We start from the raw sequence: 13,562 nt of genomic DNA on the forward strand, positions 1-13,562 counted from the left end.
CCAAGAGAGAAAGTTTCAAGTACCTAGGGTCAATCATCCAGGGAGATGGGGAGATCGGCAAGGATGTCATGCATCGTATTGAGGTGGGGTGGATGAAATGGCAGTTAGCGTCTAAGAGTCTTGTATGACAAGAAGATGTCACCGAAACTCAAAGGTAAGTTTTACAGAGCGGTGGTTAGACCGGCTATGTTGTATGGGGTTGAGTGTTAGCCAGTGAAGAATTCACATATCCAGAAGATGAAAGTAGCCGAAATGAGGATGTTGAGATGGATGTGCGGGCATACTAAACTAGATAAGATAAGGAATAAAGATATTCGAGCGAGGGTGGGCGTTGCCCCCATGGACGACAAGATGCGGGAAGTGAGGCTTAGGTGGTTCGGGAACGTGCGGAGGAGAACCATAGATACCCTAGTTAGGAGGTGTGAGCGGCTGGCTTTGGCAAGGACGAGAAGAGGCGGAGGGCGGCCTAAGAAGTATTGGGGCGAGGTGATCAGGCAGGACATGGCACGACTTTAGATTTTCGAGGACATGGCTCTTGATAGGAACATGTGGAGGTCGAGCATTAGGGTGGTAGGCTAGGAGGTAGTCGAGAGTTCTTCCCTCGTTGTACCGGGTAGTCTGATAGATTTTTGTTTAGGTTTCTTAGCAGTCTATGTTGTGTTCATATTGTTATTTTGCATAGTTTTGTGTTATTGTCCTTTCACTTATTCGTTGCTGTTATTATCTTTCTCACAACTTTTGTTGTTACAGGCCTTTTCTTTTGTTTCTCTTCTGATATTATTGTCTCATCTGTTGAGCCGAGAGTCTCCCGGAAATAGCCTTTTTACCCTTTTCGGGATAGGGTAAGGTCTGCGTACACTATACTCTCCCCAGACCCCACTAGTGGGATTTTACTGGGTATGTTGTTGTTGTTATACTTTTCCTTTAACTAGAACAACATAGCTATTCAATATTGAAAGCTTGAAATTCCTGTTGGGGTGAAAACTGGAAGTTAATGATTGATTACTGTTAATAATCGTTTGAATGCTGATAAATTATGCTTAAACTTGTAGTTCAAACAAAGATTTAGTGATTTACTCTAAAAATCTCAAATTTTATTATTGGTCCTTAAAGTGTTGAAAAAGACAAAGTGATTTTTTTATTTGGTGTTATTTGAAAAACTTGGTGATTGAGGATTAATTGTATTAATATTTGGAAGTTTTGTTTCAAACTTGAGATCATTTGAAGCATATTTGAGATGATTTTAATGGACTGAAATTGCAATTTTGAAGAACACGTTGTTGAAATACATAAAAAAAATATGTCAATCACATAAACTTAAATAAACGATGTAACATATAGGTCAATTGCAGATAATACAATGTTATTCCAATCTGGTATAGTTTGGTGAACAATTGAACAAACACAAAATACTGCCAACTGGGTAGAGTTTGTGAAGAATGTAATAAATAGGTTGAATGCAAATAATACAAAGTCATGCCAATATGGTAGAGTTTGGTGAACAATCAACAATCATAAAATCATGCAAACCAAATAGAGTTTGTGAACAATTAATAATATCAGTGTTTACCTGTAAAATGATACAGTTGAATTTATATGTGATTTCTAGATAAGTGAATTAATTCAATCTTGAAATAGTAAAATAATTGAATAAATGCACAATACTTAGCCTTGTGATGAAGATGAAACGACATAAATAGTAAATCCAGGAGCAAGGCTTCCGGGCATAACAATAATGAAATCGAAAAGTAAGAGGATAAAATTGTATAGAGATTTGAATAGATTATAGTGTAAGTTTGCCAGAAAATTCGTGTCATCTACAATGATAACATAGCTCACTATTTATAGCTGCACCTAGGGAACAAGGTCCTAGGATCATGCCCTTCTTTAATGTCAATTATGAGGGCCACTGAAGAATGTATAACGGTGAGCATAAATGACAAATTCTTTGTAACGGGTAGTGTACTAAATGTTGTGGAATATTCTCCATTAAATACTACCGGGTGACAGGTATTTATTGCGTCTTTATGAGCGTCATTCTTTCCGGTGAAAATGGAACAATTGTCTTCGATTTTAACTATCCTCTACTTTCGGCTCCACGTGTCACTCTCTTATGCAACCACTTAGCATAGCATACTTTACCCTATACTAGTCCCCCTGCTTTCTGGTGATATAACTTTGTGTCACCGGGAAGTTGGTAGAAACATTCTTTTTGGCGGGAATTTCTCTGATCCCACGGTTGAGTAGACACACGTCTCTCGCATTTAATACCCCGAACACACGTCATCCCACGATTCAGCATAACTTTTGCCGATTATCAAGGTAATCATGGGCATGAATTTAGCCATCTAAACCTTTAGTTATATGCATCAACCTCTTTCATTCATACTCCATAATTCTCCAAACTCTCTCAAACTCTCTTCATTCAACTTGTATTCTGTTCTTCAACCTTTCTTTAACTCTCTTCAAACGAGAGAAGCTTTTCCTTCTTCCATAACATACAATGGCTTCTTCAAAAAAAAATATCAGTTCCTCAAAGAACAAAAACAAAGCCGAGGATGTTGCTCCTCCAACAGTGAGCACCATCATCCCTAGAAGTCTTGTTACAACAAAATACTTCGAAGAGAAATTTCCTTCTATTAGCCCTCGTACATGGGCCGTTAGTAGATATCCTTCTTCCATCCGTCCTACCATCATTCCTACTACGAAGGAAGATTGTCGTTGCCCGGATTTAAACATTATCGCTTCTGACCTGGCGGAGTGGGTAACCTTACCTAAGGAGGGTTTTACGTACGTCTATACGTATCCCTTCACTTTGGGGATATTTTCTCTGAGTGGAGAGCTTGACTCCGTCATTGAGGAGTTTTGCCTCCACTACCAAGTGTGTTTGTCATAGGTGAGTCCCTCTCTATGGAGGACGATTGCTTGCCTTCGACGCCTGTGCCAAGAAACGGGGGAGGAACTATCCTTAGCTCACATGATGAACCTTATTCCCCCAAGATCTTTCGTGGGGGGATGTTCAACTTCAGCAATCAAGGCCACCATGCATTGCTATCTAGCATGGATAATGATAACGATCGTGAGTAAATGGAAAGGTTTGTTTCCGTTGCCACCAGCGACATCATCCCGGCCTCGGAACCTTCCTTCCCGGAATTGTGGAACCGCACTCGTAAGTATACAATTTGCTTCTACTCTTGTTAAAGATCCTTTTCTCGTCATTATTAATTATTCTTCCTTTACATGTCTCTGAGACTCGGTGGGTTCCCCCTAGGGTTGAGGGATTGGACCAATGGTTTCAGAAAAATTTGGACGTTATTACACCCAAAACCTGCTCGTGGAAAGAGTTGTCCCTGAAATATGGGTGGAAGGCCAAAAATCATGGTAAGTTTAACTCGTCATGTCCTTACCTTTTTTATGAGAAAGTTATCTAATTCTCCTCTCCTATCAAATATAGGTCTACCCTAGGGCTCAGTTGTCGTCCCCGAGGAGGACATTTTGGTTGATCCTGCTGATGCGGCGAGGCTGCTGTAGAAAGCTTTTTCACACATAGGCGTCTCTGTGCCTACTTCTAGTACAAGTGCTTCTTCTCGGAGTCCACGACAGGAGAACAAGAAACCAAAAAAAAGGCGTTCCTCTGTGGCCGGGGGAAAGAATAAGACGGCAAAGAATGCTACCCCCAAGTCATCTCCGGAAGTCGTGGTGACCAGCCCTCCGCCCGGACCGGACATACATACTGCGATGATCGACGATCATGGAGAAGCTAGCGAGGAGGGATCTTCTCTACATAGAAGACGATGACTGTCCTCAACTCAACAGACCGCACAATCTGTTGAGTTAATTACATCAACCGAGGACGATGTCTCGGTGCTCTGGGGGAGTATGAAATTGTGGAAAATGCCAACTCCCACTTCTGGATCCCAGTCATTGCACCTAGCATTATGGGGCTGAGTACCGGATCCCTGCCATCTTCGGTTGATGAGAAACCAACAACCAGCATTGCGTTTGTCCAGCTGATTCTCACCCTTCAACACCATCAGTTTCATCTCCATCTTCACCAACTCTTCCACCAACAACTGCTACATCATCTCTACGGGCCACATCTGCCCGAGAAGAGGACGTTCTTCTCACCCAATCCCCGGTTCATGGGAATTTGGGGCAAAAATGTGCTCCCCCTCAGAAGATCCGCAAAGGATGAGGACTGTTACACTCTCGGTCTCCACCGGATGCAATTTGCTATCCCGGCATGTGGAACTTACTAACTATCTGAAGCCTTTGGCTTTAGAAAAAGATTAGGAAAATATACAGGCTCTCTCGGGGGAGTACTTGTTGAACAATGCCATGCACATCGCCGCATAGGTACGTTCTTCACTTCTTTTGTTATTTCTTCCATTTTTGACTAAAAATATCCTAAGTTTTCCTTTCTTGTTTTGTAGTCCAATTTCCTTGCTTTCGAGGGCCTCTAGAGGTTGATTCGAGAAAAGAAGAGCTTACCTTCGCACATGATCAACTTTTGGCCGAGCGGGAATAAACCGCTGCTCACCTCTTAGAATTGGAAGCCAAAGCTATTGAGGTAGTTGTGTTGGAGAATCATTTGCAACAAAGCGAGCAAGAAGTGGAAACCCTTAGCCAAGAGATTGGCCTACTGAGGATTCAATTTGATGAGGCCAAGGCCAAATGGGCTAAAGTCCATAGTGTCGTTCTTGCTGCGACTGATTGCGAGGCTGCCTCCGCTGAAAGATTGACCAACTTAGAGGCAGCCTTGAACTCCAAAACTGAAGAGCTTGTTGTTGCGGGGATAAAACATGCCCAATTGGAGGAGAAGTATAAGAAGACTATTGAGCATAATAGTATTTTTAGCTCAACTGTTTATGACCTCGATGTTAGCCTTAAATCCATTAGATCCGCCCTGAAAAAATTTCCTGCCGAGGTTATCCAACTCAAAGAAGAACTTAAGCGTTGAACGACTTCCCTCATTGTTGCAAAAACTTATGTTATGTACAACATGAGGAGCAAAACCTTGGAAGAGGCCAAAACGGGTATCATTGACTTTGATGTAGAAATCGTTAAGGCCCGTGAGCTTGAGTCAGCTGCTAAAAGGGGTCTCCTAGTAAGGCCTGATGGTTCCGGTTCCAAAACTTCGGGAACTGAAGAGGAACCAGAAGGTGAAGATGTTGAAGGCCAAACTGATGAGGGCCAAGATGTTGAGCCATCAGCAGATCTACCCACTTCCCTTGGGGGTGCGAACACTTCTCTTCCTCCGGGTTCCGGAGATGCACAAGTTTAGCTTTTCCTTTATTTTTCCAACTTTTGTATCTATGCCGCTTCAGCACATTTATTGTGAATAAAGATATCTTTTGCTCAAGTATTATATGAGTCTTTCTTTCATTTGAATGTTTATACAAGTTTTAATCTTTTCATTTTTTTTGCTTAAGTGTTCTGTGCAAGTTTTACTGTTTGTGTCTTATTATGTAAGACCTTGGGTGTATTTTTCCCCCGAAAGCATTTGGATTTGGGCACAAGTTCTTCTGAAATCAACCCTTTATTGTGAGGGTTTTTATAAGAGAGGGCCCTCTTATGTTTACAGTGTTATTGAAGAGGATGTCTCTTGTTATTTACGGCACTATTATTTGAAGTACTTGTTTAACTTTCAAATGATAAAATCAATTCATCGATCAGACAAGAAACAAGATGGAAAATAAAAGGACTTTACTTTATTCCTTCCTTTTTCAAAAATTGCATAAGCATTCATTATGTTAAAAAGAAATTGTCATTTCTTGTGGCTAACTTGTACAACTTATTTCTACGGGGCTGGCCGCACAGTCCTCGGTCCCGATGATACAACTATATTCCCAGTTTTCATGTTCTGGTGGACATGGCAGTCATTGTTGTCGTATATCATCCCCCCTAGTGTTCGAATGCGAAGAATACAAATTGGAAAACTGGAAGTTTTGCACCTTCGAGGACTCCACTAATGAATTGTTAAACAATCTTCAGCTCGGGTAATCCTCTAGTGGTTTGCACTTGTGAATGGTCGGGTAACCTTTGCTTGATAGCAAACTCACTTTTCCCCGTGGGAATTTTGCTCTCAAGCCAAAGATTATCTAACCGCTCCGGAGTGGTTCTTCGCTTGTGTGCCTTGCTATTAAAGGTCTTATTGCTGCTGTTGAAACTTTTGTCGTTGTATGCTTTCCGTTGTTGCCTCATTAAAAACCTTGCCAAAAAAATCCAATTGGGACAAAAACTGGACGAAGGGAAAAATAATGCAGCATATACTTTCAGTACAGGTGATGTTCGTCAGCAATAATATCTCTTGAGGTGTGCCACATTCCAGTTACTTGGCAACTTTTCTCCATCCTAATTCTCCAACTCGTATGAACCTTTCCCGGTGATTGCTGAAACCCGGTAGGGGCCTTCCCAAGTTGTACCTAGCTTTCATGCGTTGAGTTCCCGGGTGTTTTGAGTTACTTTCCTTAGAACCAAGTCTCCCACTTTGAAATAACGGAGGTTGGCTCTTCGATTATAATATCTTTCCATTCTCTACTTCTGGGCTGCCATTCTTATACGTGCCAAGTCCATGCGCTCGTCGAGTAGCTCCAAGTTGACGAACATCGCTTCGTTGTTCGTCTCTTTACTTGTCTGGAAATATCTCAAGGTAGGCTCTACTTCTACCGAAATTAAGGCTTTTGCTCCTTACACAAGGGGAAAATGAGTTTCTCCTATGCTCGATTTAGCCGTTGTTTGGTACGCCCATAACACTCCGGGCAATTCCTCAGGCCATTTACCTTTAACTTATTCAAACCTCTTCTTGAGATTTTGTATAATCACTTTGTTCGTTCATTCCGCTTGACCATTTGCGCTCGGATGATATGGTGAATATGTGATTCTCTTGATTTTCAAATCTTCAAGGAACTTTGTGATCTTTGCGCCTATAAATTATGGCCCGTTATCGCAAGCTATCTCTTCCGGTATTCCAAATCTGCAAATTATGTTCTCCCACAAGAAATTCACCACTTCACGTTCGCCAATCTTCTGGTAAGGAAATGCTTCAACCCACTTAGAAAAATAGTTAGTTAAAATTAAAAGAAGTCAAACTGATCATCTTCAATCTTTATCTTAGACTCGTACCGGTTGTGGACATCCGTCCAAGTCATCGCTTGGAACTCAAGCAAGCTTTCCTTCAATTTTTCGGAAGCGTTAAAGCTTCTCGGGTTCAAACCCTTGGTGAATGCTTCAGCCTCCAATTCATTTGGAACAACCGGGAGCAACATCCTCTCATTTTGGAACCGGGTGACAAATTACCGCAATAACTCGGACTCTCCTTGTGCAATTCTGACTATGTCGGCCTTTTGGGCATGCACCTTTCTGTCCCCGGCATGGGCCTTAATAAAAGAGTTCGCGAGCATCTCAAAGGAATCTATGGAATGCACGGGTAACAACGAATACCACGTCAAGGCTCCCCTCGTTAGAGTCTCTCCGAATTTCTTCAGCAAAACAGATTCAATCTCGTGCGAAGCTAAATCGTTCCCCTTCACTGCCATTGTATAAATGGTAATATGCTCCTGAGGGTTTGAAGTTCCATCATACTTCGGCACGTCGGTCATTTTAAATCGCTTCGGGATTAGTTCTGGTGTCGCGCTCGATTTGTACGACAACTGAGTATACTTCTTTGAGTCCGTCCCTTTCAGCACCGGTGGTGCACTCGAGATCTGGTCCATGCGGGCGTTCACTTCCCTCAAAAACCATAAAAGTTCGCTCTTGAAGGGATCATTTTTGTTAATGGGGCTGGATCCGCTCCCCTCGGGGTGTTGTTGTCGACCCTTTGCGTTTTTTGATTCGTGGGAGCACCGAGAGGAACTAGACCTCGTCCATTCGCGTTATTGGAATCCCTCAACATTGCCTGATTCAACTCTGTCATGACTTTATCCTACCGTGATAAATGGCCTAGAATGACCACATGTTGTTCTTGCAGAAACCTTACCACTTTAATAACATGCTCCTCTTCAGCATCATCGGGAGTCTCCTCCCAAACATGTCGCGGATACCGCATGTAGTGGACAGGCGTATCATCGTTCCCCTCATTGTGCGTGTCACTGACTGAATCCTCGTGATGAGGCTGGTTGCCTTGGGCCTCAAGATTGTGTGTGTTGTTAACACCATTATCTGTCATTTTTTGTGATTTTTTTGCTAAGACAAATAAACAAAACACGTTAGTAAAAGAGGCAAGGACCAACTTAATTACATGACTATCTAGGCCCTACGGTGGGTGCCAAACTGTTTACCCGTAAAATAGTACAGTTGAATTTATGCATAATTTCTAGACAAGTGAATTAATTTGATCCTAAAATAATAAAAAAAATTGAAGAAATACACAATACTTAGCCTTGAGATGAAGATGAAATGACAGAAACAGTAAATTCGGGAGCAAGGCTTCCGGGCAAAATAACAATGAAATTGAAAAGTAAGAGGATAAAATTGTACAGAGCTTTGAATGGATTATAGAGTAAATTTGCCAGAAAATTCGTGTTCTCTACAATGATAACATAGCTCACTATTTATAGATACACATAGGGAACAAAGTCCTAGGATCATGCCCTTCTTTAATGTCAATTATGAGGCCATTGAAGAGTACATGACAATGAGCATAAATGACAAATTCTTTGTAACGGGCAGTGTACTAAATGTTGTGGAATATTCTGCCTTAAATGCTACCGGGTGACAGGTATTTATTGCGTCTTTATGAGCGTCATTCTTTCCGGTGACAAATGGAACAGTTGTCTTCGGTTTTAACTATCCTCTATCTTCGGCTCCACGTGTCACTCTCTTATGCAATCACATAGCATAACATACTTTACCCTATACAATAAGTAAAGTAAATATGGTATAAATCTAACAATCCAATAGAAAAATCTCTAACAAGCAATAAGTGTGTGAGACCTTTTTAAAAAATATATATATTTTTTAAAATAAGGACAATATTTAAAGGCTAAACCCTTACGGGGCCATTCCCGTCAATCACACTAATGAGTTTGGGCTAAAGCACACAATCAACACGATCCAAATGAAAGAAATTTCCCATGGGGGCCCCAAAACAATAGCAAAGGAAACCCAAGAGCCGCTTTAAAACTCCGTTGGAGATTTAGGGTTTCGCTCACTTCAGTAGTCTCAGCTTCGCAGCTACTCAGCCCCACCCTCAATCCTCCCCAGTTGCAGCAGCAAGGCAACTTCGCTCTATCACCATGGGGTAATCTATGTTCCTCTTCTCTTTTTGCTTCTCTCTTCATTTTATTTGTTTCTTCTGGAGAGTGACTCTTGTAAACTATTCATATAATTATGTCAATGCTTTATTGTGTTGAAGATGCTAATAGAGTCTATAGAAATGCCATATGAAAAGTTATGTGTATTGAAACAATGCATAATGAGATCAGTTCTGGCTATATTGGTGCTAAGGAGCTACACTGAAAATAATAAAAACAAGCACGTGCAAAAATGGCTAGTTTGGTAATGTCATTTTGTAATTTTAGCTGGTTCTGCTTTGTTGAGGAAAGTTAGATATATGGGGACAAATTCTCAACTTTTTTAGCTGTCAGTTTTGTGGGGATGCGTAATTCTGCAGTCCATCTTGGCAAAGCAGTTGAGACCTATTGAAGGCAATGAATTGTTTTGAATGCTAATGGACTTAGATCAAATGTCACTCTAAACTGTTCTTGGCTCCTCAATCTTAGTGGGGTTATAGATCAGTAGAGATGAAACATCTTGCTAATGACTCCCCCCCCTCCCCCTCCAGGAAAAGAAAGAAAAATAACTATTCCGTATAGTCATTATGGTGTTGAATGCACATTGTCATTATGGTCCTTGAGCAAAGTTAACTTGTTACTTGGCGGTTCTATATGAACGCCAATTTTGCAGTCCATCTTGGCAAAGTAGTTGAGCCCTTTCGAGGGCAATGAATTGCTTTAAATGCTAATGGACTTAGATCAAATGTCTCTCTAAACTGTGCTGGGCTCTTCAAGCTTAATGGGGTTACAGCTCAGTGGAGATGAAACATCTACCTAAACCAAAAAGATAAAAAGTAAAGGTAGGACTCAGAAGGTGTTTGGAATCAGTAGTTAGGATCTAGAGCAACTGTCTACATATGTTTTCTGGTTCAATGCTGTTTTTTGTTTAGTACCGTTCCGCCATATTTGGCAAGCCTCATTTAAGAAACTTTCCTTTTGTTTAAGGTGATACTTGTGAAATAGTATTTCTATTGTGCTGGAGAGACTAGTGGATTTAAGATGATCACAATGTTTCTTTTGGTATGTTGATTGACAAGTTTCCATTTTAAGGATATATAAGAGTGATTGATTCTTTAGTCCATCTTGGCAAAGCAGATGAGCCCTTTACATGGCAGTGAATTGCTTTGAATGCTAATGGACTTGCAACAACTTTCACTCTCTCCAAACTGTTCTGAGCTCCTGTAGCTCCATGGAGTTGCAGATCAGTGGAGATGAAACATCTATCCTATTACTTTTCACTTTCTAGGCACCCTTTTTAGGAAGGTGAAACAGAAAAATAAGCTACTAAATACTAGTATCCTAGTTGTAACAGTATTAGTATTGACCTACTATGAAATCTTTGTAATGGCTGAGCTGAAGCTGGTATTAGTAGAAACATTAGAGATGATTTCAGATGATGCTTGCATTTCTAGCTTGAACGGAGTTGGGTTTGCAAGGCCATTTTAGTTTTTGAGGTGGAATTGTCTAGTAAAATCCATTTCCCCCATGCTTTAGTTCCGTCTTTGCACATGGCTCCTCATTTTGAAATATCTTTTCAAACGTCCTGTTGTGATTGATGTCATTCAATGTTTCCCAAGTTATTTTGGGTTACATGTATTGTTGAATTTGTTTTCTAAGTGGTCATAAGTGTTGCGTACATAGTTTGCAAAATCTCTCATGTATATTACTGGTTTTAAGAGTATAAGATTTGCACACCATTTTCTCTGGTTTAGAGTTGTTCAGATGCTGGGTGCTGAGTGGTTTAGCTATTTAATCCCTTGTGATCTACTGGTCAACTTGTCTATTTTGCTCTCTGTATATAAATGTGCTTTCTCTCCATTGGTTGGCCAAATATTGGAAATTTTCCTTTTTTGGTAATTTAGAAGCTTGTGTTGTAATCATTCTAATACAGGAAGACACGTGGAATGGGAGCTGGTCGTAAACTGAAGTCCCACCGCAGGAGGCAGCGGTGGGCTGATAAATCTTATAAGAAATCTCATCTTGGCAATGAATGGAAGAAGCCATTCGCAGGGTCATCTCATGCAAAGGGGATTGTCCTGGAGAAAATGTATGGCCAAGTTTGCTAGCCATTTATTAATAATTTAGACAAAAATTTATGTACTTGTTTTGACAGACCTAACTTTCACTGAAACGAATTGCAGCGGTATTGAAGCTAAACAGCCCAACTCTGCCATTAGAAAGTGTGCTCGAGTTCAGCTGATTAAGAATGGGAAGAAGATAGCTGCTTTTGTTCCCAATGATGGTTGTTTGAACTACATTGAAGAGAATGTACGTGTTTCAACCATATCATTATGTGTCCATCGTTGCAATTTTGTCCTTTTAATTTTCTTATGTCTTCTCTAATGTTGAATAAATCTCATCTTATTGTTGATAGGACGAGGTGTTGATTGCTGGATTTGGTCGTAAGGGACATGCTGTGGGAGATATTCCTGGTGTTAGGTTCAAGGTTGTGAAGGTGTCTGGTGTCTCACTTTTGGCTCTCTTCAAAGAGAAAAAGGAGAAGCCAAGATCTTAACTACTTCCAGGTCAAGTGCAAGTATCTTCTGAATCAATTTTTGTTAGGATCAGCTCTTCTATTTTTCTTTTCATTTTCCCCAATCTTTTTACTAGTATAGTTTGTTATGTGGCTCTGCCAATATCTGCCATTTGTTTCACCTTCTGTTAATGACTGATGGAATTTTGAGCTGTTGTAGGTTGAATGTGTGCTATTATTAGTTTTCCTTCCCAATATAACATACTCTTTTGAATTTTTTTGTGCAAATTCATTCTTAAAATCCTTGGACTTTCATTGCTTGTTGGATCAGGGCGTGACGAAATGCCACATAGCTTGAAACTCACTGTAATTCCATCTCCACTGAGACACTGATCTTTGTTTTCTACAGTAATAGAAAAGAATATAAAAATAAATATTCAATCGAATTGTCTTTTTTTCTTTCATCTGTGGAAAGATATTCATCCACCTGAAAATTTGACAGGAAAGTTTCTAATTTGACTTTCTATTATTGCTGTTTAGAAACCAGAAAGTAGAAGTGTTTCTTTCTTTCTTTTTTTCCTCCAGAAAATGAGTTGACAGAAGTTCTTTCGTCTAGTCAGGTTGCAAGATCTTTTAGTGTGAATTGTCTCCAAAGAGGAAAATGGGTAACTAATCTTTCATTTTATGGCACGACCAAGAAAAAAAGAGAGCTTCGCCCGATTGGCTTGTCAACATTACACTGGGAATGTCTCTTCTCTTTTCTGAAGTCTACAACAAACAACTGAGAGAGACAGGATATGAACATTTGAAAAAACTTCAAACAATTTATAATTTGCCCGCTTCTAATTGCTCGATAAGTCATCTTTTCGGGTCAGGCTCTTGGTGAAGGATAATCAAATTTGAAATAACTAGTTTTGCTAGGAAGATTTAACCCAAATGGTCGCCTACCTAATCTCTTAAACTATAAATAGCTGGCAAATGTATAATATATGTATAATTTATGTATAATAAATAGTATATGATAACTATATATAATCAATGTATACTGGCTAGAAAAATTAAACATTAATTCTAGCCGGCTATTTAGGCAACAATCCTGCTATGAATTTTGTGCAGTCTAGTCAAATACTGAAGCCCGAACATGCTCAATAATTGCGATATCAGCTACTCCCCCCCCCTCCCCCCCCCCCCCTCATTTTACTTGCCTGTTTTGACTTTTTATACCCCTTAAAAAATATTAAATAAACTGCATAATTTATTATGATAACCATATTAATTAATATATATTTTTAATGGTTTTGAGAAAATAATTTGAAATGAGTAATTAATGCCGTGAGTATAATAGGAAAAAGGAAATTGTAATGCCGTGAGTATAATAGGAAAAAGAAAATTGTCTTCTCTTGATATGCTAAAAATGACAAGTAAAAGTAAATTTATTTTTAGAATACTGGACAAGTAAAAGTAACGAAGGTAGCATATCAACGGAGGTAGCATATGATTATCACTTCATTTGTTGAACGTGGAGCCAAAGTAATGTGATCGTCCCACTTAGTAAATGCTGAATCACACAGATTTCCTTTTGTTTTAATCTCTACTTGAAAGATGCTTATTTTTTAATCTATACTTGAAAGATGCTTATTTTAGGGGAATATTTTTTAGATTATGCCTAAGATCATTCGCATTCACTGCATTATATTATGAAGTTTGCACTAATGCTTTGTCTCAAAGGAGTAGTGACTGTAGTAATTCCCCATCTGTGTCGTTTAAAATACGGAAAATGGTCTAAAATGTCCCTTTACTATATAAAATAGGAT

At 39.8% G+C, this 13,562-nt stretch overlaps 1 protein-coding gene across 1 annotated transcript; it reads left to right on the plus strand.

Annotated features, from left to right (window-relative positions):
• Window positions 1-9,049: 9,049 nt before the first annotated feature.
• Window positions 9,050-12,036, plus strand: LOC104113661 (small ribosomal subunit protein uS12). Its single transcript, XM_009623900.4, has 4 exons — window positions 9,050-9,241; window positions 11,167-11,322; window positions 11,417-11,543; window positions 11,650-12,036. Exons 1-4 carry the CDS (start codon window positions 9,237-9,239, stop codon window positions 11,788-11,790), a joined length of 429 nt encoding a protein of 142 aa, XP_009622195.1. The 5' UTR covers window positions 9,050-9,236; the 3' UTR covers window positions 11,791-12,036.
• Window positions 12,037-13,562: the final 1,526 nt, after the last annotated feature.

This window comes from Nicotiana tomentosiformis, chromosome 2, assembly GCF_000390325.3.
Source record: "Nicotiana tomentosiformis chromosome 2, ASM39032v3, whole genome shotgun sequence".
NCBI classification, from domain to species: Eukaryota; Viridiplantae; Streptophyta; class Magnoliopsida; order Solanales; family Solanaceae; genus Nicotiana; species Nicotiana tomentosiformis.